This window comes from Humulus lupulus, chromosome 4, assembly GCF_963169125.1.
Source record: "Humulus lupulus chromosome 4, drHumLupu1.1, whole genome shotgun sequence".
Lineage (NCBI taxonomy): Eukaryota > Viridiplantae > Streptophyta > Magnoliopsida > Rosales > Cannabaceae > Humulus > Humulus lupulus.
Genome location: NC_084796.1, coordinates 3805125 through 3832249, shown reverse-complemented (window position 1 = coordinate 3832249; position 27125 = coordinate 3805125). Strand labels below are relative to the sequence as shown.

The following is a 27125-nucleotide window of genomic DNA, read 5'->3' as shown; positions in this document are numbered from 1 at the left end:
TTTTTTCTCTGAAAAAAAAAACTAAAACACTTACAAGAAAATGAGAGAAAAAAAAATTAGAAGGAGAAGAGATAACTGAATGAAGTCGTGGGTGAGAGGAAATAGGGTAATGGCATGCCTTTTTAAATATATTACTTACCCAAAATGAATACCCACGGCAAAAAGAGGTTTCCCTTTTTTATTTAAAAAATTGTTTTAATTAAACAAGAAAAGGAAACAATCTTGAAGACACACGATCCACATACAACTTTCCTTTTTTTTTTAAAAAAAAAAAACTGTTTATAAAAATGTAGTATGTATAAAAACCCAAACCAAAAAAGGTAACCAGAAACAAATACCCTACACGATCTCCTTATTGACTTTTTCCCTTTTTGTTTTTTTTTTAAAAAAAAAAATCCTAAACAAAGTACAAGACAATAAAGATACAAATCATGATATTCCAAAATGAGAAAGAAGACAAAAATAAATTCCTTGGAGACAAAGAATATATTAAATCACACAATTAAATGCATAATTTCTCATAATCACCACAATGATTCGGTCCACCATGTATTTCCTTGATTATCATTTTTTTTATTTTATATATATGCACAAAAATAAAAACTCAACCCAAAAAAAAATCTGCATTGATCAAAGAGAGTCATCCTGATAAGAATAAAATCAAGCAAATGAAAATAAGTATTAGTGTAAACCAAAGATAAGAACACTTGGGAAAATGAAAAATTAGAAAGAATATTCGAGAGAAATAAAACACAATTCAGTCACAAGCACATATTCTTAAGTGAATCAATCAACATGTATGAGTCTTACACACATTTTTTTTTATAAACTGTGTACAAATTTTTTTTTTTATTGCATTGTTTCAAGCATAAGTGTGTGACAGTGTATGCAAGGAAACATTGCCCAATGAAAAATAAGTCTTTTTCGAAATTAAAATAATTGTAATTCATGAAGACGCTGTCACACTACACCAGTGGTAGCCCTTTTCTATGGTAGCGTATCCTCTTCATAACTCCGAATTACAAAGTTCCAACTTACTCAAAAGACGGCTTTCACACACTGATGCAGGTAGCTCTATTCTTGCACAGGAGCTTGAAACAATGCTACACAAAAGGAAGCTCAAACATTAAACATTGATTAATTTACTCGAATATGCCTAGGAGGAATAGATTAAATTTCTCTCAAGAATATACAACCAAAGATTCATAAACACAAGACAGATTATCCAGCTTGACACACAACAAAATTTTCAAATTGATTGACAATTTTCTTAACCAAAAATAACACACATTAGATCAAGCGGACAACACCATAACAAGAGAATTTAAAGAGAACAAACCCCCAAAGATTTTCGGAGGAAATCAAAGCGAACCGAATAAAGAGCTTTAGTGAAAATATCTGCAATTTGTTTATGTGTTTCAATATATTCCAAGACAAGAACTTTATTTTCAACTAATTCTCTTATGAAATGATGACGAATATCAATATGTTTAGTACGAGAATGTTGCACAGGATTTTTTGAAATATTAATTGCACTTGTATTATCACAAAAAATAGTTAAAGTGTCAAGATCAAACCCATAATCCATCATCATTTGCTTCATCCACAAAAGTTGTGCACAACAACTTCCCGCTGCAATGTATTCGGCCTCAGCTGTTGAGAGAGAAATAGAATTCTGTTTCTTGCTGTGCCAAGAAACAAGATTATTTCCCAAGAAGAAACATCCTCCACTAGTGCTTTTTCTGTCATCAGTGTTACCTGCCCAATCAGCATCACTAAAACACATTAGATTAGGGTTAGTTTCTTTTGAATACCAAATACCATAATCAGCAGTCCCATGAACATATCGAATGATTCTTTTAACAGCTGCAACATGAGACTCCATGGGATTTCCTTGGTACCTAGCACACACACCAACACTATAACTCAAATCAGGTCAACTAGCAGTGAGATAAAGAAGACTACCAATCATGCTTCTATACAGTGTAGGATCCACTTTGACACCATTTTCATCTTTGGATAGCTTCACAGTCATTCCCATTGGTGTTTTGGCAATCTTTGAACTTTCAAGTCCAAACTTTTTCACCAAGTTCTTAGCATATTTGCTTTGAGAAATAAATGTGCCTTCATCTAATTGCTTGACTTGCAAACCTAAGAAATAGGTCAATTCTCCCACCATGCTCATTTCAAATTCCTCTTTCATTTGCTTCACAAATACCTGCACCTCATTGTCAGAAGTAGAACCAAACACAATATCATCAACATAAATCTGAGCAATAATTATGTTAGATTTAATATTTTTGATAAACAGGGTTTTATCTACTCCACCCCTTTTGTATCCATGAGAAACAAGAAATTGAGAGAGTCTCTCATACCAAGCCCGAGGGGCTTGCTTCAACCCATATAGAGCTTTCTCCAATTTGTAAACATGATCAGGTGCATGGGGATCTTCAAACCCTTTGGGTTGTTCAACATATACCTCTTCATTCAAGATCCCATTGAGAAATGCGGATTTGACATCCATTTGGAACAACCTGAAACCAATCAAGCAAGCAATTGACAATAATAATCTAATTGATTCAAGTCTTGCAACAGGTGCAAATGTTTCATCAAAGTCTATTCCTTCCACTTGTGTGTACCCTTGTGCCACTAATCTTGCTTTATTTCACACGATTGTACCAAATTCATCAGATTTATTTTTGAAAATCCATTTTGTGCCAATAATATTAGTATGCAACGGTCTTGGCACAAGGATCCACACTTTGTTTCTAAAAAATTGTTCCAATTCCTCCTACATAGCTTTAATCCAATTTTCATCAGTTAAAGCTTCTTTCACATTTTTAGGCTCAATTAGAGATAAGAAACAAACAAATTGAACAACATTACTAAACCTTCTTCGTGTTACCATACTGTCTTTTGGATTTCCAAGTATTAAATCTGCTGGATGATTTAACTTAACTCTGGTTGATGGCTCCTTTTGGACTTCATCCAAAATAATATCTGGAAATTTCTTTTTTGTCTGTCCAGAATCTGTTTCATCGGATTCGCGATTTGTTGGAATAGATGGACCAGACGTTGCAACAGTAGTATCACTGACACAAGCTTCTTCGTGTTTTTCAGTAGGTTCATCAATAAACCTTTCAATTTCTTCCTCAGTAGAAAACTCATAAAAATCCCTGAAATCATCAATAACAACGTTAGCTGACTCCATTACAGTTTGGGTTCTCATGTTATACACATGATAGGCCCTACTATTAGTGGAGTATCCAATAAAAACACCTTCATCACTTTTAGCATCAAATTTACCAAGATTTTCTCTATCTCTCAAAATGTAACAAACACATCCAAAAACATGAAAGTAAGCCACACTTGGTTTCTTACCTTTCCAAATTTCATAAGATGTTTTAGATGTACCTGGACGAAGAAAAACACGATTTATGATATAGCAAGCAGTGTTAATTGCTTCTGCCCATAACCGTTTGGTCAATTTTTTGTTGTTTAGCATCACTCTAGCCATTTCTTGAAGAGTGCGGTTTTTCCTCTCTACAACTCCATTATGTTGAGGAGTTTTGGGAGCTGAAAACTCATGAGAGATACCTGCAGACTTACAAAAATCATCATAGACAGAATTCTCAAATTCTTTACCATGATCACTTCTTATACGAACAATTTTTCCAATGTTGCAATCTTTTTCAACTTTTAATTTCAAACAAAGAGTTTTAAAGGCATCAAACGTGTCAGATTTTTTCTTTCAAGAAATCCACCCAAGTATATCTAGAAAAATCATCCACACAAACAAAAATATACCTTTTCCCATTTAAACTCTCAATTTGAATTGGACCCATAAGATCCATGTGAAGCAATTCTAAAACTTTCGAAGTGTTTATGTCAGAAACACTTTTATGTGTAATTTTCAATTGCTTACCAAGTTGACAACTCTTGCACTTACCATCAGATTCTTTACCTAGCTTAGGTAAACCACGAACACTCCCTGCATGTGACAATTTTTTCAAGGTTTTGAAATTTATGTGACCAAGTTTAGCATGCCACATATCAGTTTTATTACTCACAACAGATTGACACATAATAGATGGCAGAAGAGTGTAGCAATTGTCATTAGATCTATAACCTTCAAGAACATTCTCACCATTCTTGTTTAAAACAAAACAATTGTCTTTATCAAAGTTAACAGTATAACCTTGATCACAAATTTGACTTATGCTTAGAAGATTAGCTTTAAGACCTTCCACAAGTAACACTCTTTTGTTCTAGGCAACCCTTCAAAGTTAAGAGTACCCATACCAAGAACATTACCTTCAATTCCATTGCCAAAAGTAACAGACCCACAATGCATAGGTTTTATGTCTGTAAGAATAGACTTGTCACCTGTCATATGTCTTGAACAACCACTGTCAAAATACCAACAATATGAAGAAGCAGATCTATCATATTCATTAGTAAAACCAGCAAAACAATTATTCTTTTTGATCCATATTTTCTTTGATTGAACATTTTCCTTTTTTACTCTTTTGAAATCATCTAAATAATTGAATTTTTCAAAATATTCATTTTTAGCAAAATTCATAAGAGTAAAACACTTAGGACGAATATGACCCTTCCTACCACAAAAATGGCAGATTGGAATGAATTTTTCGAATTTACCATTGGTTTTACCTGCTGACTGTGTCCTTTCTGTTGGAACAATCCGAGTACCAGATACAACAGATTTTAGTGAGGATGACACAGGAACATCTGACGATAACATCCCAGCCGAGATAAAGACAGTTTTCTTTGATTTTTGAGAACTTGAAGCACCCAGTCCCACATGAATTCTTTAACCTGAATTCTGAATATTCTCAAAAATAGTTGAACCGGGGTTAAGCATTCTAACATTTTTCTCAAGAGTATCCAAATCTTTAGACAACTTATTAATTTCAAAATTTTTTGATATTATTTCTTTTTCCAAATTTTCATTCAAATCAGTAAGTAGTTTAATTTCAAGGGATAAATCTTTATTTTTGCTTACCAATGACCGATTTTCATAACACACTTTCACCCATGAACCATACATCTTTTTGTAAGATTCACTCAAAGACTCATCATTCAATTCAGATTCATCACTATCAGAATTTTCTTCATCTTTTGAAACATTATTCAAGCAAACAATTTTTTCTTTTTCAGATTTAGAACCAGGTAAAATAGAAGTGAGAGCGACATTACCTTCCTCATCTTCACTACTTTCAGAGTCATTATCACTCCAAGTAGCAATCATACCTTTTTTGTTCTTTTTCAAAGTATTTGCACATTCAGACTGGATGTGACCAAATCCCTCACATTCCCTGCACTGAATACCTTTTTTATTAGTTTGAAAAGGTTTAAGAGAAGAAGGATTACCTTTTGACATCTTGCCATTGAATTTCTTGTTTCCTATCTTATTCATATATTTTCGAAAATTCTTTGCAAGCATTGCCATTTCATTATCACCATCTTCATCAACTGAGACTTCCTTTTCAGTGCTCTTGAAAGCTATGGTTTTCTCATTTTCTTTGGAAGTACTTGGCTTGTCTTTTTGACGAATCTTTTGATTTAACTCAAAGGTACGAAGTGACCCCATCAGTTCTTCTACCTTCATAGTACTGAAATTTTTTGCCTCTTCCATAGCAGGGAGCTTAACATTGAACCTGTCAGGAAGAACTCGAACGATTTTTCTAACAAGAACAGAATCATCAAGTTTTTCACCAAGTGCAAAATACTCATTAGAAATATCAGATAATCTCTCATAAAATTCAGATAGTGTTTCAGAATCAGACATTCTAAGGTCATTAAACTTGGTTTGTAACATAATAAATCTAGACCTTTTAACATCTACAGTTCCTTCGAACTGAGTTTGAAGAATTGTCCAAGCATCTTTAGCCGAGACACATGTGGAAACAATTTTTATAAAACTTTCTCCAACACCATTAAATATGGCATGAAGAGCTTTATTATTATAACTGGATAATTTTTCTTCTTCTGTGTCCCAAACAAGTTCAGATTTTACAATTGTGCTTCCATCTTCACCTTTTTCAGTAGGAGGTGACCATCCAAACAAAATTGCTCTCCATGCTTTCTCATCTTGAGCTTTTATGAAAGCTCTCATCCTAACTTTCCAATATGGATAGTTTAAGTCATTTAGCAATGGAGGTCGAGGCACCGAACTACCTTCTGCAAAGAAAGACATTTCACACAAAACAAATCAAACGGAAAATAACCACAAGATCTCACTAAGAGTTTAGTGAACCGCTCTGATACCAATTGAAATTTCATTTTTTATGATTACCAACTTAATTATTTAAATTAAATAATTAATTGTTGAACTGTTACAGAAATGTTTAAACAAATACAAAGACTGTTTGAACAGAAACCAGATATGTTTAAACAGTTTGTGACCAGAAGATAAAAACGAACATAAAGTAAAGAACACACGAATTTTTACGTGGTATCAGCAATCTTTGCAGATTGCTACTAGTCCACGAGGCCACGCCCAGAGAATGAAATTTATTAGAAGAATATCTAAATGATTACAAAACCAAATTGACTTATACAAATAAAGACTCCCTCTTGAATTTGTCGCAACTGTTGTAATCTAAACTCCTAATCAAATTTCTGAAGTGCTAAGATCTTGAACTCCCTTCAAATCATAACACTTGCACTTTTCCTCCCGAAAAGTGACTCGCGAACAAGACTTCTCCCGAAGCTTGATGACCAATGTCCAAGTGTGTTCAACCTGCACAATTAACACAAAGAAAACAATATAGAAGTACACTGTAATAAACCACTAAGAACTTGCTGGACTCAAGTTCTTCACATAACAAAAAGTCTCTCTAAAACTTGAGAAATATTTAGAAAATAATACACCAAGAGAGATAATCAAAACCAACGACCTAAGGATGATTAAATACTTTTCAGAATCCCTTTTAGGTCGTGGAAAACAAATCAGAAATCAAACAGCCAATAAATGGAAAATCTTCCAAAACAGGAAAGTCAGAATCTCTTCAAACAGATTGACAATCCGTTCAAACAGATTCATTGAACCTGGACAGTTTTTCAACCCAGTTTCCTTAAATAAATAAGGAAACAATATATCCTTTATGACTGCAAGCTGTACACGATTTCTGGGCAACCAAATCAGATAAATAAAATAAATACTAATAATTTCCAATTCAAGAAAAAGATATTCTTTTATAGGAAAATATATATATTTATTTTATTAACACATAAATAAAAATCTGAAAATAGAAAGACATATTTCAACAAAACAGGAAACTACCCATTTTCGAAATTCACCACAAAATATTACAAAAGAGGAAACTACTAATTTTGAAAATACCATTTTAATTAATTTTGTCATAATTGTCAAAAATGCCAATAAAGGATTTTACAAAAAGAATTCATTCTCTCCAAAATACTCATCTCAATTTTCACTTTCTCAACTGGTATCAGTGCCTAGGTCTCCTTTTTTTTTCTCTTCTTCTTCTCTCGAGTGTTCTTCATTCCTCTGTCAATGGCGTCTTCATCGAGCAATCTTCCTCAAGAACGTCCTACCACACAAGCTGCTGCATCACAGGCCAATTCTCTTCCGATGACTGGTCCTCCACTTCCAGTACACATGGCTCCTCTGAATCTCCGATTAACTCGCACCAACTACATGTACTGGAGATCTCAAGTTCTTTCGACCGTTCGAGCTTACGATCTTGAAGGTTTTCTCACCGGTGACCAATCTCGCCCGCCGGCAACCATTTTAGATCCGCTGGACCATGATCATCACATTTCAAATCCTGAAGTTACTTCCTGGTTGCGGCTTGATCAGTTTCTAATGAGCTGGCTTTTCAACTCCATCTCTGAAAACATGTTCGGTCATGTAGCTCAATATGTCTCCTCTGCTCAAATCTGGTATGAACTTGCTCAACTATTCTCCAATACCTCTAAGGCTCGTATTCTTCAACTCCGTACTCATCTTCAACTGGCCAAAAAAGGATCGGCACCTATTGATGAGTATATTCTTAAGATGCGATGCTTGGCTGATGCTTTAATGGCTGCAGGACAAGCAATCACAGATGATGAACTTGTTTTGTACATTCTAGGCGGACTAGGTCCGGAATATGAGTCCGTTGTGGTTAATCTTACTGCTCGAGAGACAGTCACCTTATCTGACCTACAATTCAATCTCCAAAATCATGAGATGAGACTTGAGAATCAACAAGTTGTAGCTACTGTGGATCTTCAAAATCCATCAGCCAACTACACTACTTCCACAAAGAAAAGTGGAAATTCATACAACTATACTCCAGGATCCCGTGGTCGTGGCTATCCACCAAGAGGACGTGGTGGCCGTGGTTATTCACCGCATGGCAACAACAACACCTCCAACAGACCGGTTTGTCAAATTTGTGGCAAAATGGGATATATAGGTCTGAAATGTTATCACCGCTTTGATCTAAACTACCAAGGTGATGCAGCACCAATCAACAACACCACTCCTTCTAATGGCTTGTCTCAGGATCCTACTCCTCAAGCACTTCTTGCCACTCCTGCAACTGTTGCTGACAATTCCTGGTATATGGACAGTGGAGCTTCTCATCATGTCTCGGCTCACACTGATTCTCTCACCTCTCCCACCAGCTACAAAGGCAAGGAAAAACTAGTTGTAGGTAATGGCTCCCAACTTCATATTCATCATATTGGTGATGCTTATATACATTCTAGTAGACCTCTACATCTTAAAAATGTATTGCATGTCCCTGCCATCAAGAAAAATCTTATCAGTATATCTAAGTTTACCTTAAATAATAATGTTTCTTTAGAATTTACACCTAACTTGTGTTTTGTTAAGGACATTGTTACGAACTAGGTACTACTTCAGGGGCATCTACATGAAGGACTATATCAGCTCATGCTTCCAACCTCTACCAAGACTTCAGCTCCCTTCAATCCCAAACCTACTGCCTATGTTAGCGATTTTTCTTCTGCTTTCAATAATACCAGTAGCAATAACTCTTCTACTGTTTCACAAATTCCTCATTGTACTCAGTCCTCTTGAGTTGTAGCTCTATGGCACAACCGACTTGGACATCCCTTTCATGTTGTTCTAAACAAAGTTCTTAATAAAATTCAAGTTTCTTGTTCAAAATCTCTTTCTAATTTCTGTGATTCCTGTCAATATGGTAAAAACCATCTAATGCATTTTCCAAGTTCTACACTAAAAACAACTAAACCTTTGCAATTAGTGCACTCTGATTTATGGGGACCCTCACCAAATCTATCACCTGAAGGGTACAAATATTACATTCTGTTTGTTAATGATTTCACCAAGTATTCTTGGATCTATCCTATGCATCTCAAATCTAAAGCATTTAGTATTTTTTTACTGTTTAAAACAATGGCAGAAAAACAACTTGATCTACCCATAAAATGCTTACAAACAGATTGGGGGGGAGAGTTTCGCCCATTTCAAACTCATCTTCAAAAACTTGGTATCTTGTTTCGCCACCCTTGCCCTCACACCCATCAACAACAAGGTCGAGTAGAACGAAAACATAGACACATCACAGAAGTTGCTCTTACACTCCTAGCCAAAGCCAATCTACCCTTACATTTCTGGTGGGATGCTTGTGTTTCTGCTGTCTTCCTCATAAACAGACTACCCACACTCACTCTTCAATACAAATCTCCTTTTGAATGCTTGTATAATATTGCACCTGACTATACCTTTCTAAAAGTCTTTGGTTGCGCTTGTTTTCCATATCTACGCCCTTATCGTCATCACAAATTTGAGTTCAAAACCACAAAGTGTGTATTCCTTGGTTATAGTCCATTTCACAAAGGATATCGCTGTCTACATCCCACTGGCCGTATATATATTGCTAGAAGTGTAAATTTCAATGAACTTGAATTTCCATATACTCACTTGTTCTCACAGTCCAATATCCCCTCCATATCTCGGCAAAACACTATAGCCCCTGCCTTTATCATACCCTCTCCTTCGCCTATAACACCAACTCCTTCGAGCTTTCCAACTCCTTCTTCCCGTGAGTCCACTCCTTCCAATTCTGGCCAACATATCTCACTGAATCAAGCTGATCCTTCATCATCATCCTCTCAAGTAGTACCTCCTTCCAACGATGTTCTTAACACAACTGAGGTAAGTGCTTCTTCTACTGATTCATTATTATTAGAGGTACCACTAAACTCTGCTGATGTTCTTCCTCCTGTACCACCGATCTTACCAAGTGGGCATCCCATGCAAACAAGATCCAAATCTGGCATATACAAACCAAAAATTTATGTTGCTGCTGCTTCAAACAAGATCTTGGGTGCTCCTACTTCTGTCAAAGATGCCTTAAGTATCTCAGCTTGGAAAAATGCTATGGAGGTTGAATATGCAGCCTTAATGAAGAACAACACATGGAGTTTAGTACCACCCACTGCCAACATGAACGTTGTAAATTGCAAATGGATATATCGTACCAAGTTCAAAACTGATGGATCTTTAGATAAGTATAAAGCTCGGTTGGTGGCCAAGGGATTTCAACAAACGTCGGGCCTTGATTTCACTGACACTTTTAGTCCAGTTATCAAAGCTTCTACAATAAGAGTGGTCTTTGCTCTTGCTGTTACTTATGGCTAGGATATTCAACAAATAGATGTCAACAATGCCTTCTTAAATGGAGTTTTACAAGAAAGGGTCTACATGAAACAACCACCTGGTTTTATTGATTCTCAACATCCACATCATGTTTGTCTTCTACATAAGGCACTCTATGGCCTTAAACAAGCTCCTAGAGCATGGTTTGATCAGCTCAAAACCACCTTACAAAGCTGGGGTTTCAAGAGTTCTACTTCCGATCACTCCTTTTTCTACAAAACAACGCAAGGGTCTCCCTTGTTCATCCTTGTTTATGTTGATGATATTCTAGTTACTGGTGCAAGTTCAGAGTCTATCGCTCATCTTATTCAACAATTGCACACCAAGTTTGCGTTAAAGTCTCTTGGATCTGTTAGTTATTTTTTTGGGCTTTGAGGCAACAAGGACAGCCACTGGGTTATATCTAACACAATCCAAATATGCATCTGAGTTACTTGTCAAGACAAGCTTTTATGACTCTAAACCGGTTCCCACTCCAATGGTTCTTGCCAACAAGTTGTCTCTTGGTGATAGTGCTTTATTTGACAAACCTGAAGTGTATAGGAGTGTCATTGGTGCTTTACAATATCTTACACTTACACGACCAGATCTTTCATACTCAGTTAATAAACTGAGTCAATTTCTAAAAGATCCTTCCATAAACCATTGGAATGCTTGCAAACGCATCCTCCGCTATATCAGAGGCACACTCCATCTTGGCCTACACTTTCAGTCATCTCCTATTCTTAACTTAGCAGCCTATTCAGATGCCGACTGGGCCTCTAATTTGGATGATCGAAAGTCTACCAGTGGTTACTGCCTCTTTCTTGGTGCAAATCTCATTAGTTGGGCCTCACGAAAACAACAAGTTGTTGCTCGCTCTTCTACAGAATCTGAGTATCGCGCTCTAGCCTCTGCTGCAACAGAATTAGTGTGGCTTCATTCGCTTCTTACTAAAGTAGGAGTCAAACTATCTTCTCAGCTGCCAGTCCTTTGGTGTGACAATCAAGGAGCACAAGCTTTAGCTCTCAATCCTGTGTTTCATGCCAAAACCAAGCATATTGAAGTGGATGTTCATTACATTCGACATCTCCTAGCTAACAAACAACTGGAGGTTCGGTACATATCTTCAGAAGAACAACCTGCTGATATCTTCACCAAACCAATTTCCTCACCTCGCTTTGAGTTCCTTTGTAACAAGCTAAACTTGGACTACTCCAACTATAGCTTGAGGGGGGCTGTTAGGCACTACTGTTAGTTCTGTTATAGATGAGTTGTAATTAGTTAGCTTTCTGTTATTGCTGAGTTGTAATTAGTTATTCTGTTAAACAGAATCTTGGTAATTAGTTCTAAGTGCACCGACTGTAATATGCACCAACTGTAATAGAGTATATATATATACTCTTCTCTTTAGTAAAAGAATTCATTCTCTCCAAAATTCTCATCTCAATTTTCACTTTCTCAACTACAAGTAATATACAACATTATTTGTATATGTTTATAATTTGTTTCTGGCATGGTTAATTACGTTGTTGCTACTAGACACATTTGCAGAAGCATAAATACGCGTGATTCGTTCCTCTCTAATGCAATATAATAGTGTAGCTACTACCTATTTTTGTATTTCACTACTACAAAAACATGCTTTTATGACACCTTTTTAGGGCACTCACCTAAATGTGAGCCCTAAAAACAGCTCATTGATTTTTTAGGTCACTCATTGAGAGTCCTTAGAGAATTTCTTTTAAGACATGCGGTGCGAGCCTTAAAAACTGATGTGTGTCCTAAAAGATTGAACTATTTTTTTTTTAACAAAAGTTTCTCGACTTTTTAGGACACTCATTGAAAGTACTTATAGAATTTCTTTTAGGACAAGCATTGCGAGCCCTAAAATCTTATGTGTGTCCTAAAAGTTTGAATAATTTTTTTAACAAAAGTTTTATTAATAATTTAATAAATAAATAAAAATAAATTTAGAAACCCTAATGGATAAATATTTTTTAACCACTCGGTTTCTCTCTCCTCTCTCTCTACCCGATCCCCTCTCTCTCCTTCACCTTGCCGTTGCATCTGCCAAACCCGAACTGCAGACCTCCAGCCACTAGACGGCGACATGCGCCACACCACTGGGTTCCCAAGCCCCGAAACCCAAAGCCCTAGAACCTCGCCTCCCCACTCATCGTCCTCTGCCTAGATGGGATATCTGAAGCTACCCCACCGCCGTGGCTTCCTAAGCAATTTTCTGGTGATTTCGACGTCGTCTCAGCCGATGGGTAGCATGGCCGAGTTCGTGAGATCAGGGGGATCAAAACCCCTATGGATATTGGTCTGAAATGTTGCCGGAGGTGCTCGTCGGTATCGTGGAAACCCGAGGGTTCTCAGTGTTATTCTGATCGCCACAGTGGGTGGTGAGTCTCACAACCACCATTTTCGAGTCCCCTTCGACTTCTACTTCAAAACCCAAGGGTTGATTCCTCAACCACCGCCGATGGGGTGGCGCCGCCGTTGTCATTGTCAAAGCTAAGGCGTGAGCTTCGACCATCAATGGTGTGGGGCGGCCCGAGGCTCGTTTTGAGCTCTAAAACATTCATTTAGGGCTCGCAATGGGAGTCTTGAAAAAATTCTTTTAGGGCTCGCAACGCGAGTCCTAAAAAACCTCAGTTTTTAAGGCTCTCAAATAGAGGACTCACGCCTCACGAGTCCTAAAAACTTTTTTAGGGCTCGTTAATAAGCCTTTTTTGTAGTAGTGTTTCTTTATAAGCAAAATAACTTAAAATTTTTAAAACAAACATGGTCAGATTAAAGCTAAAAAAGAAATGAATGGCTAAGATAGACTTGATGAAGACTTCATCCATCCTCTATATTTATCTAGATTTATGAAATTATATTAATCTAAGCTACCTCAACACACTACTACAATGTGAGGCATCCCCCCCCCCCCCCCCCACCCAAAGCCCTAAAAAGTCGTTCCTAAAGGGTTTTAGGAGAGACGTGTTGCCCCAAAAAAGTCGCTATGCTGTAAATGCAAAAAAAAAAAAAGCTCTACTTCATCCTTTTTGGAGTTTTTTGGGTGACAAATTCATATCAGTCACCCCAAATATTTCAAAGGTGTCTCTAAGAGAGATACCTAGAGAGAGAGCCCTCCTTCAATTTCTGGACAAACACATTCAATATATATTTATAAATAAATACAGAGAAATAAAAAAAAAATCTAATATATATAGCAAGTGGTGGTGGTGGTAGTAGTGGTAAATGTGGTATAACCTGTGAGGAAGATTGGAGGTGATGAGAAGAATAAAGGGGTATTGGAGGAAGAGAGAATGGGAGAAGAGAATGGAAGAGAATATATGAGAGAGATATGGAGAATTAGAATAGAGGGTCTAGGGTTTTCAGTTTGTGATTTGGGGGTTTTAGAGAAATGTGGTGGAGAAGACAATGGATCAGGGCATATAACATTATTAGGGGCGGTATATTAAGGTGACGCATCACCCTTAATATTAAAACGCACTATTTCAATAATTTTCACCAAAATGAAACTCGGAAACTTAATTTCCTCAGCTTGGTGTCGGTCAAAGTTTTACATTAATAGGGGCGACGCACACCCTTAATGCTTTTTTTTCATATTAGGAGCGACTAGTCACCTGTCGACGTTCATAATATGTATATTAGGGGCGACACGCTCTTGACTAATAATGTTGCCTTTAAAACTTTTTTTTTTCTTATAGGGATAATTGTTATTTGTGAATTTTGCATATAGAAATAATATTTTAAAGTTTTATTAATAAAATGAACCAAGCCTAGTCAAATTTTCATTATGTGTTTTAGAAAATCTTTCTTAAAAAGAGATAATAATTCGGCGTGCCGAGCAAACAATATAAAATCTACTTATCATGGTGAAGAACCAACCTTGTAGACATGTGTAATGATGATGATGAAATAGTGCCAAGAAATTGTATATATTTTTAATGGCCTATATTGTTGTTGGGCCTAAGTGTATAATTTTATTAATTTATTTTATTTCTTAAACTTTTGACCTCTATCTATTGAAATAGGTCTCCAATACATTCTATTTTGACTGCAATTGACACGAGCAATCGAGATAGACATATTGGGATAACCAAAAAATTTGTGGTGGTATTTTGTAGGCAAAAAACCAAAATTTAACTGTAACTTTTAAAACGTAATTAGTGTCAGAAGTCTTGTTTTTTAACAAGTGTAGCATTTAAATTCCTTATTTACTTTTTTTTGCTGGTAAAAGTCTCTAATACTACATAATTGGTGCATATTTTCTCAAAACCGTTATTCATTTATTAAAATGAAGACTAAATAACATAAATGTCAAAAACTATTACTGCTAAAAAATAAAAAATCAAGAACTTAAATGCTTCAAATTTGAAAGAACGAGAACTTTATAGCCACCAATTCTCACGCATATAATTAATATTTTTTTCATAAAGATCAAATTTTTACTCTATAATTAACATATCACTACATGAGTATTACTATTAGACTATGTTTATAACTATGCAATTACATCATATAAGTGTCACTTTCTGACAAAGCTAGTGATATCATAACAGATATATATAATTTGCACTTCCCCTAATAATAATTAAGTAAACGGATTAACCTTATGGATGTAGTTGTCTCTGGCGTATTGCATGTAATATATGCAATCAATATTTTTGAACTAGTATGAAATACACAATTGGAACTTATTTCCACCAAATTTATATTTTTTTAAAAACTGATAGGAGGGTTATTATACTAAAATATACACTATCATATACAAAATTATAGTATTAGCTTATCCAATTATCAAACAGAATCATTTCCCAATACGAGAAAAAAAAAATAACTACACTAATGAAGTACTTTCCATATAAATATAAATGACATATCGGCTTCAAGAATCAATTCCACATGTCGTTCCTACAAGACTTGTATAAAAGCAAATACGTAATTACTTTGTATATATAATACAAAAAAGGTACTTATTAGTTCTTTTCTAAATACAATAATAGTGTACCTACTACCTATATATGTTTGTATTATTTCTTTATAAGCATATAATATTACTTTAAGTATTAAAGCAAACATGATCGCAGATTAAAGCTAAACTAAAAGAAATGAGATAATCGACGGCTAAGATGGACTTGGGAACTTCATTCTTCCTCCATATATTTATCCAGAGTTCGGAGATTATTCCCCAAGAAACAAAGATTTATGAGAGACAATTTGATCAAAGATGGAAAAAGTTTTGAGTGATAATAGATTTTTCCTATTTGTTTTGTTTTTCACTGGAGTAGTAGTGCAACTTTGTGTCTGTTCAAACTCGACCTTGGGCTGCATAAAAGAGGAGAGAGTAGCTTTATTAAAACTGAAAAAAAGTTTTAAAGTCGGCATTTCAAGTTGGTTTCCTTCCTGGACTGGAAAAGATTGCTGCAAGTGGGATGGAGTAAGTTGTAGTAAGAACACTGGACATGTTCTCAAACTTAATCTTTCCATTCAATTTCCCGGCGGTACCGAGGCAACATCATCTCCTATGGTTGACTCATCCGTGGTGGCGTTGAAGCATTTAGAGTACTTGGATTTGAGTGGAAACAACTTTCAAGGAAGCCATATTCCCCATTTCCTTGGTTCCTTGAAGAGTCTGCGATATCTTAATCTTTCTTGTGCATATTTCAAGGGAAAGATTCCTGAACAACTTGGAAACCTTAGTCATTTGGAAACTCTTGATCTGAGTAATCAAGAGACATATTTTACCAACAGTGATTTGTATGCCGAAAATTTCAAGTGGGTTTCAAGACTTGTGTATTTGAAACATCTTGGCATGAACTACGTGAACCTCACAGCGGCAGTTGATCTAATGCAGGTACTCATTACACTTCCTTCTCTTCTACACGTAAGGTTAGAAAATTGTGGAATCCATAACGTTCACTTTTCTCCTAGCTCTTTTAATTCTACATTAATCCCTTCAAGTATTCAGTCCCTGAGTCTTGCTTCTAATATGCTTCATGGAAAAATTCATGTTGCTCTCCCAAACATGACACAGTCGTTTCATTCTTATAATGATACCACTTCTCCATTCTGGTTAGGCAATCTTCACAGCCTTGTTTATCTCAATCTTGAAATGAATGACTTTGACGATTTTGAAGGTGGACTATGGTCATTATTGAATAATGCTTGTTCCTTGAAGTCATTACACTTGTCTTCCAATCAGTTTTATGGTAATGTGTTAGAGACCAAAAACACTCCATCAAGATGTCGAGAATTTGGTTTAGAGTTTCTGGATTTAAGTGGTAGTAAAATATATGGTAGCATACCAGATTGGTTAGCACAATTGTCTAATTTGAAAGAGCTGCATCTCTCAAATAACCAATTGAATGGTACCATCACACCATTTATAGGAAGATTGTTGACCTTAGAACACTTAGATCTTTCAAATAATAAGTTGGTCGGATCTCTTCCTTACAGTCTTGGGCAATTAGTACATTTAAGGACACTCGATGTTTCATGTAATTTCTTGGAAGGTGTTGTCACTGAATCTCACTTTGCCAACCTTTCAAATTTGAAGAAATTGATCATTAGTGCAAACCATCTAATTTGCCAATTCGACCCAAACTGGACTCCTCCATTTTTGCACCTACAAGTTCTTAACATGTCATCTTGTCAAATTCGATCCAAATTTCCTGAGTGGCTTAGGAATCTTTCCATTATTGTACTAGATCTTTCCAACACTAGCATTTCCGGAAATTTTCCAACATGGCAATCTTCCTTCATCTACATCGATCTCTCAATGAACCAAATAAGTGGAAATCTTCCAACCAATTTTGTTAGCAACTTATCTTTCACTTTACGTCTTGCCAACAACTTCATAAATGGTTCAATCCCAGATTCATGGTGTAAATTAGAGTTTTTCCTATTTCTTGATGTTTCAAGAAACGAGCTATCTGGAGAAGTTCCTAAATGTTGGGGATATGGTAATACACAATTTTCGCTCATAAATCTCTCGTCTAACAGATTATCTGGGACTATTCCTTCTTTTTCACATTGTTTTCTGAGATGGTTGCACTTGAATAACAACATTCTCAGTGGCGAGCTACCTCAATCTTTGAGTAACTGCACTGAAGAACTTCTAGACGTTGGAGACAATAATCTATCTGGAACTATACCATCTTCGATTGGGGAGATTTCTTCATTGCAAATTCTCAGGCTTCGAAACAATATGTTAAATGGTGATATTCCATCACGATTGTGTCAGCTCAGTGGTCTGCAAATCATGGACCTTGCTGGGAATAAATTAACAAGAGGGATTCCACGTTGCTTCGAGTTTCTTATTGGTATGGCTACAGAAATAAATGAAGATCGTTTGGTTTTGGCTTTTCCCCAGTATTACAGAATATCCGAGAAAGCATATCAGATTGTGAGTGAGATTATGGATTTCGAAAAATTCAGGAGCGAGGAAATGATTTTGGCATCCATGAAAGGATTATATCTTGAGTACTCAAAAATGCAGCTGCAACTACTCGAGATTATGGACCTTTCAAGTAATGAGCTCGATGGAGTTATTCCGGAGGGGCTTTGTGAGCTCGTTGGACTGCATGGTTTGAACTTGTCACACAACCATTTGTCAGGCAATATGCCCAAAAATATTGGAAAGCTCAAGTTTTTGGAGTCCCTTGATCTCTCACGCAACGAATTGGTTGGCACAATCCCCCAAAGCTTGTCTGTCATAACCACACTAAGCTACCTCAACTTGTCTCACAACAACTTGTCAGGCAAAATTCCACTCGGCAATCAGCTTCAGACTCTGAATGATTTATCAATTTATGAAGGAAATCCACTGCTTTGCGGGGTTCCATTACCAAAGAAATGTCCCACTGATCCTGATTCAGCCCATCCTCCATTGATCTCTAGCAATGCAGACAAAGATGATAATGAGGAAGTTGAAGACAAGGCCCAAAAAATATGGTTTTACTTTGTCATATTTTGTGGATATGTAACTGGCTTATGGGCAGTTATTGGGATTTTAGTGTTTAAAAGAGAATGGAGATTTGCCTATTTCCGTTTTGCCGAAGACGCCAAAGAACACATGCTTGCGATGATGACGGTAAAAGTGACAAGGCTGAAGAGGAAGATGATGATTGGACCATTAAGGGCAAGAAACTGATATAAAGTACACATCGTTTTGTCACTGTCAACAAATTAAATATCCCTCCTTTGAAAATGTTGTGACTTTGGATATTGTACTTTATCTGATTGATATGTTACTACTGAAATTGTTGGAGTCGCCAGTTTAATGAGCATTATCATTAAAAAAAACAAAAGGAAAGCTTCATAATATTATATGTACTTACAATTAATGGTAGTGTTTAAGCATTATCATTGCTTTACAGATTCAACTATTAGTCTTAATCTTATAATCAAGCATATTGATGGTAATATATCAATTAAACAGATACAGTACTATAATCTCGATAAATTGTCGTTTTTCACATACATTGTCATTTTTCATTTATTCCATGTTCCTCTGTTCATCTCTATGATTTGCAGCCAGCCATGTAAACTTGTTGTTATTCGTAGTTTGATAATTGCACTAATAATTCATGTTTTCTGTGAATCATGTATGTTTACTATAATTTTTTAATTATTTATTGTGTTCTAAATTATATACAAAATTATTCCTAAAATATTGTATGAATATCTAACAGTTTTCACATACACTTGGCAGGAATTATGCTTGTACGACATTCATATCCATTATGCCTTGTTTAAAGATGTCAAGACGTCAAAGTTTCAATGATCCTCTGAATTTTTTTTAATGCAAGTTAATTATCGAAATTTATGGCCACGAGTGAAATTAGTGCCATGATGTAGTATGTGCAAATAATGCTTTGGATTTTACTGGTATTTGCTTAAAAAATATATATAATTATACGTACCCCCTATTGTGAATATATATAACCACTCTTTCACAACAAAGTACAGAAGGCAAACTTTGTCTTGTGTGCTGAAAACTCATCCATATATTTTCTGTCTAAATTTCAAGAAAACCCTTCTTTTGCAAGTTGTCAACTGTAACTCTTAGGTTACTTCAAAATAAGTGATTTTTTTACCTACATTTATGGAATGCTTAGGAGGTGTTTGGTATGACCTACATTTATGGAATGCTTAGGAGGTGTTTGGTATGGGCCAAAGTAAATATGAGAATGAGAATCTAAATTTCTTTTTATGTTTGGTTCAAATTTTAAGGGATAAATTAATAATTTGTGTGAGTCTTACATATATTTGAAGGGTAAAGTGAATCATTTTGTGCACAAGAGTTTAATATTACCTTCATTTTAAGTCATTCTACACCGAAGACAACTCAACTACTCAAAATAAACATCCCCTTAGCGTTGTCCGATGACAGGTACAATGTGGCCAACTATGCAGTATCTTCCACATGCTTGGATATGTGCTAGTACAACATCTCTAATAACATGTCAAACATTGTCGCTATTCAACTGTAAACTATTTCTAGGAAAGTTTTAGATCCTGCAGCGAGAGGAAAATAACATGACAGAACATTGTGAAGAGAATGATTCATACTGAATAGTTTTTATTTAACATTAAAGATTATTATTTTAATTTCCACTTATTTTATAAAAAATATTAATAAGGTGTTAATACTTAGGATTATAGAATTAGGAATAGACTTGAGTTGGCTAACTTGGCCAAGAACAAAATTAAATTTTTTTAGTGTTTATCTTATATTATATTAAAAGTTATATAATTACATAATTATCATATTGATAAATAACTAATTTAATTCTTAATATTGAAACTTTTTTAAAGACAACTTACTACAAGCTATCGTAGTAGGTCACTAAAAATATAACCACCATAGTTACGTGACCATTGAAAACTCATCTATACATATATATATATATTTATATATAATAGGTAGAAGCAACGTACAATGCATGTTTGCTTAGTTTCAAAATTGTACACATTGTCTATAATTTTAATAAAAATTGGTTTACTCTTTTTTTAAAATATATATAATAGAATAAATTATACTATATATAAATATTTATTTCAATAATCTCTATATATGACATCTATAAACATAACATTGACATAGATATATATATATATATTTATATGGGTACATGAGATATATATATATAAAATAAAATAATATTTAAAAAGAAATTAATAATAGAAATAAAATAAGAATAGAAAAATTTATAGTATAGACAGTAGTATACACATGCATCAATTATTCTTAGTTTTTCTAAAGTATCTCACAATGTCTTTTGGTGAATTTGATGAAAAAAGAGTTACAATCACTTGATAAAAAAAATAAATCATCACACAAATTTATAAGATAAAAAATTATATGTATGCCTTTATTATTTTTAAATAAATATTATTTAATTATTTTTGGTATTTTTTTTTATGTTTTGATTTATATATTATACATGGTGATTTTCATTTTTTTTTTGGGTGAATTAGAAAGATTGCATTACTTCAACTCCAATTACAACCTAAAGCACATTAATCAAGGCCTGAAAAAACTAATTACTGTACAACTAAATCCCCCTTTATAATCCTTCAAACAAATCTATATCATTTTGGCTAAGAAACTCTATTCTTTAAATTCACTTTTATGCACTGTACAATTAGATCAGGTCGAGTAAAATTATGCAGCCACAAAACCTCATTATGACACATGCGAAACCTGATAAATCAAAGATGCAATTGCAACAGAATAAGTCAGTGTTGAAGCAACAAATTTGTCTTTTTATATTTGGAGGTATGAACCAACGGTAAATGATGCTTTGACACTGTTTCGGTGATGAAGATCGCATTTGACTCGTCGGGGATACCTGCAAGAAAGACACTTCGATGCCTAAGTCAGTAAAAAGTTTCGATCCCGCTGTTCAAATTAGAATCTCATATTTATAGAGCAAAAATGTAAAGTGGTTAGTTGGTTCAAACAAACCCTTGATTGATCGAGGAAAGATAACCGAATTTCCTTCCAAAACACGCTGATTTTAAATTATGTATTCGGAGGTTAGAGGCACAGACCGCCTCTGACCCGTGACTTCTGCCTTTAGAGCTTCTGCAGACCAAAACAATCTATTTTGAATATTTGGTAAATGAGGAAAGAACTTTGAGCCGAATATATTGGGCCGCCCAATAGTCAGCTTCCTGAATTTGCTGATTTTAGCTCTCTCAATCCATCGTAACACAGCCAGAAGAGAGGTAGCATCTGCATGCCAACCAAGCCAATTTTGCACCTGCCTAAGACATCTTAAACTGATGCAACAATCAATAAATAAAGCAAATACTTAAGCCATAATAAAAATAATAATAATAAAGCTTCAATTGATTTTACAAAACCCCATGGAATACGTTGATAGCAACACTTACCATAACAGTCACATTGTGGTGTTTTTTACTTAAAAGTTATTTACATTGAATGATGTTGAAAGTTATTTACGGTCAATTCGATTTTTGTTATGGTATGCAAGATGCAAATTGGGCCACCTTGCCTTTTATTTAAAACACTATCTATTAATCATAAGAGTCAACGGATCATTTCTTATCTCTAACTCTTTTCAATATCATTTGTGTTCATCATCTTCTCCAATAATCATTTTTGGAGTTTGAAACCATCATGGCTGAATTAGTTGGTGAAGCGCTTCTCTCTGCTTTCCTTAATCCATTGGTTAAAAAGTTGGCTTCAGAGGTTGAGGACTACTTCAAAGGAAAACAAGCCATTCTTAAGCTAGTGAAGGAGTTGAAAACTATGTTGTCTTTGGCTGGTCTACTGCTTATTGATGCTGAGGAGAAGCTGATCAAAGACCAAGCAGTGAAGAAGTGGCTTGATGATCTCAAGGAGACGATTTACGATGCCGATGACTTGGTTTATAAGATCGACACTAAAGAGTTGCGAAGCAAATTGAAAGGCGAATCTCAAAGCGGCTGCACTTGTAAGGTACTTATGAAACTCATCCCAACTTCTATGACTGCTTTTGAAAAGGCTATAAAACTTGAAATAGAAGATATAGTTGGGAGATTAAAACTTCTTATAGAGAATAAAGATCTTGGTTTGAAACATATAGAAAAGTTGAAGATTCCGAAGAGAGTAGTGTTGGACACCACAACACGTGAAAATGTAATTACTTTATTGATACAAAAATAATTACACCAAGACTTGATTACAATTCTTGACCGCACACACTAAACACTCTAGCTTACATTATTTGGAACACTTTTAGATGCACTTTGTGTACTCACTCTTTGACACCCTTCCAAGGGACCTAAGGTCCCTATTTATACTACTCAACTTTAATATGCTAGAGAGCTCTAGAAACTACTTGATAGTGGGCTTGGCCCAAAGACTAGAAAAATCTAGCAAATCACCTTTCTTCTAAACACTACAAACTTCTAGAATGTTCTATGACTTTTATGAAACTTAATTATATAATTCTAGATAATTCTATAGTATTAGTAATGATAGAAATTTCTAGAACAGTCTAGAAACTTAGAGGTGGTGGTGACTTTTCAAGTAGTTGCTCCTTTGGTAGAAGAATTTGATGTTTATGGAAGGAATGTTGAGAAAGAAGCTATTATTAAGTTGCTACATTCAAATGGCGCGGTTGATGGTGACAATTTTTCTGTGATTCCCATAGTTGGGATGGGTGGTATTGGCACTACTACAAAAAGGGCTTTTTAGGACTCGCGGGGCGCGAGTCCTCTATTTGAGAGCCTTAAAAACTAAGGTTTTTAGGACTCGCAACGCTAGTCCTAAAAAATCTGGTTGAGTGCCTTTAATTAAGTTTTGAGGACTCGCAATGCGAGTCCTAAAAAATCTGGTTGAGTGCCTTTAAGTAACTTGCGAGTCCTAAAAAATCCCATTGAGTGTCTTTAAGTAATTTTTTAGGACTCGCTTTGCATACCCTTAAAAGTATTTTTTTTTTTTTAAAATACTACTACAATTTTAATTTTGATTTAAAAATATATATCCATTTGAGTGTCGAATATGTATTAAAAGAAATTTGAAAAGAAAATACTAAAAAAATGGCAAAAAAATTTTACGAAATAAATTTAAAATTTCTAAACATGTATTGTAATTAGCTAGCTATAACATCATTCATTTTGCTCTAACGAATTGTAAAAATGACATTGCCCATTCTTCTCGAACTTCGTCAATTTCTTGAGTAGTATATGGTTTGTCAGATGTGAACTGAAAAAAACAAAGAAACAAAACTTTAATTAGAATTATATTAGTGGTAATAAATTCAAAACACATACAAAAATTATGTATAGATTAAAATTATGCATCTTAGTTTGAAACTTTCACATATAAAAGTCTTGTTATAATAGAACCATAAATAATCTGCTTATGAGGGTTTGAAATATTCTTCAGAAACATTACAATTTGGACTAAAAATATAAAAGAAATTACAACACAAAAAATACATTTTCAGCATTTCTACTCGTAATATGAATTCTATAACTAATAAATAATTAAACTAGTATTTCAGATTAAAAGATAAGCAAATAAAATCCTAAACCTAAATAAGAGAATAGAAGAGCTGACATTCAACTTAGCAACAATGATCCAAAAGACAAAAGATCCCTCATTTGAAAAAAGAAAACCCAGCAAAATTATTATTTTGAAAAGCACAATAAGCTACCCAAAACGAATGCATCAAATAAATTTGAGCAATTACCTTTCAACAATGCAAATTGGATGAAGACCTTAAACAATTTAAAGAGAAATCATATATGAATAACATGAAGACAAGGAAAGACCGGAGCAAGATGTAAGAGATTAACAGAGCAACAAGTAGAAGCGGGGAACAAGAAAAATATTGTGAAAATCTCTAGAGAAGAGATAAAATTTTAGCTGTTAGATATAACTAACAGTTGAGTCATTTGCTTTTATTATATATTGTATATAAAGATTGGTATCTCTATTGCAATCATCCCCAACATCACCAAAAGCAAGACTAAAAGAAAGATGACAATAAATACTCATGTATTTATCACGAAATACTCATATATCATCTTTATACATTACTCCTAAAAGGACACTCATTTTTTCTTTTCTGGTCACTCAATTCTTATATAGAACCAAGTATTGAGAATTAGTCTCAAAGCCAACCAATTTGGAAAATCCTCTTCAACATTCCGAATAAATAAACCTGTGGAGTACTACCAATAATCTATATACAATAATAAAAAATTAAACAATAAGAGATGGATCATGCATCTAATCATTCAAACAATATATACTTTAAATCAAATATAGACACCTCGTGCTCCCAAACTAGAACTTTTCGATTCAAAAAAATCAATCTAACACATAAAATCAATGAAGTTCATAACAGAGAAATTAGGCATCTTGAGGTAATAAGTAGTGCTACAATACCTCAATTTTGAAGATGATGATCAGTTTCTAGCCATTAGATCTCACATAAGAACAAACTAAGGAAAATGATTAATCCCACAATTCAAATCTCAGTTTTGAACCCAGTTTTAAACCCAAATATATACAGAGATCTCAAAACAAAAAATATATACCCAAATATCATATTACATATCTCCATTTTGAACCCAGATATTTAAAAAAAAAAAAAAAAAAAGGTTGAGGAAAAACTTACCTGTTCGACCTCTTCAATGAAGACACAGTCGACCCTCGCCTGTGCCGTTCAAGCCCTCGCCATTAGAGCTCTGTCGATATCCCTTCATTGTCGACCTTAGCCCCTGCTTGTCCCTTTTTCATCGAGCCTTAGTCCACAGTTGAGAGAGGATGAGGGATTGAGAGCCAAACCAGAAAGGGAGAGAGAGAGAGTGACTCGCAATATATATACCTGAACCCACGGCTGGAACCCGTCGCCTCATCGCGAGCCACCGCCTCATCGTGAGCCGCGAGCCACCGTTGCAGCGAGCCTCTCCGCATCTGCTTGAGCGAGCCACGGATCTCGTCGACGGCGTCCATGTGCGGCCAGGTGCGAGTCTGAAACTGAGGGAGACGCATGGAAAGGCTGAGGGAGAAGAGAGGGTCGGCAGGGCAGGGGAGAAGAGAGGGTCGGCTGGGGGCTGAAGCTTTTAGGGTAGGATTTAGTTTATTAGGTCAGATTTTTTTTTTAAATACAATATTTGGGTATAACACCAAATAAATAAAATTCAATTTTTTTTTCTTTTTTTAGAAAATAAAATAAAAATCTGTTTTTTTAATTTAGTTATTAAAATAAAGCATTAATTTATTAATTTATTTATTATTTTTTACTTAAAAGTTTTTAGGACACCCAAAGTGAGTCCTTAAAAGTCACAACTAATATTACACTTAAATTTTCTATTAAGGTTTTTTAAGATCCATATATGTTTTTAGGACACTCATTGCGAGTCCTAAAAACAATTTTTAAGGAAAATTGGAGGGAATTTGAATTTTTTTTAAATTTAAACTTTTAGGATACACATAAGTTTTTAGGACTCGCAATGCGAGTCCTAAAAAGTCCAGGAGGTATTTGTTTTAAAAAAAAATCTCAAATATTTAGGACACACATAGTTTTTAGGACTCGCTCTGCGAGTCCTAAAACAAATTCTTTAAGGACTCGCATTTATGTGAGTGTCCTAAAAATGTGTCCTAAAAAGGTGATTTTGTAGTAGTGTGGAAAGACAACTCTTGCTCAAATTGTATTCAAGGATGAGAGAGTCAATCAAAATTTTGATTCCAAAGTATGGATCACGATGGGAGATGGTAAACTTGATTTCATGAAAGTGATGAAACTAATTTTTGAGAAAGTCAAATATGAGAAATGTGAAATTGAGGAGCCATACGACCTTCAAGATGAAATAAAGAAAGCCTTGAGTACAAAGAAGTTTCTATTTGTTGTGGATGACATTTGGGATGAGGATCCTACTAAGTGGGAATATCCGATGTTGATGGTTGGAACTAGTTATTAGGAAAAACATGCCTCAGTTGATGTTGACTTAAGAGTAATGATATGTGCATCCAAAATATACACCCAAACATTACACACAGTGATGTGGCAGTTTAGTCTAGCCAATCACATTTATTAAAATTAGGACCCACTATTTTAAAAAGGAGTGACACGTCACTGTATGTAATGTTATCATTACTCATTGGCTTAAATGAGTACTCGGATCTCCAAGAGGTTGGGAAAAAAATTGTTGACTAGTGTAAGGGTCTTCCTTTAGCAATTAAGCCAATGCATGGGTGATCTCTTACGTGGGAAACATAACAAGGAGGAATGGGAGAGCATCTTAAACAATGATACATGGGGGTTGTATGAAAGAAGAAACATAAACGTTCTTCCAGCTTTGTGGTTGAGTTATTATTATTTACCTTCACAATTAAAGTAATGTTTTGCTTACTGTCCTCTATTTCCAAAAGATTACATGTTCACACAAAAAGAGATAATTTTTTTTATGG

The 27125-nt window shown here is 34.8% G+C and overlaps 2 protein-coding genes across 2 annotated transcripts; both read left to right on the top strand.

Annotated features, from left to right (window-relative positions):
• Window positions 1-15911: 15911 nt before the first annotated feature.
• LOC133830726 (receptor-like protein EIX1) lies at window positions 15912-17905 on the top strand. Its single transcript, XM_062260776.1, has 2 exons — window positions 15912-17807; window positions 17879-17905. The coding sequence occupies exons 1-2, from the start codon at window positions 15912-15914 to the stop codon at window positions 17903-17905; spliced, it is 1923 nt and encodes a 640-aa protein (XP_062116760.1).
• Window positions 17906-17922: 17 nt separating this feature from the next.
• On the top strand, window positions 17923-18958 carry LOC133828778 (receptor-like protein EIX2). Its single transcript, XM_062258882.1, has one exon. It carries the CDS (start codon window positions 17946-17948, stop codon window positions 18834-18836), a length of 891 nt encoding a protein of 296 aa, XP_062114866.1. The 5' UTR covers window positions 17923-17945; the 3' UTR covers window positions 18837-18958.
• The last annotated feature ends 8167 nt before the right edge of the window (window positions 18959-27125 follow it).

What these genes read in the sequence shown, in the direction of transcription:
- LOC133828778 (XM_062258882.1), top strand. Translation starts at nt 17,946, where the DNA reads ATGGACCTTGCTGGGAATAAATTAACAAGAGGGATTCCACGTTGCTTC.
- LOC133830726 (XM_062260776.1), top strand. Translation starts at nt 15,912, where the DNA reads ATGGAAAAAGTTTTGAGTGATAATAGATTTTTCCTATTTGTTTTGTTT. An exon ending in GCACTGAAGAACTTCTAGAC is followed by an intron (nt 17,808 to 17,878) that starts GTTGGAGACAAT and finishes GCAAATTCTCAG; the next exon opens with GCTTCGAAACAATATGTTAA.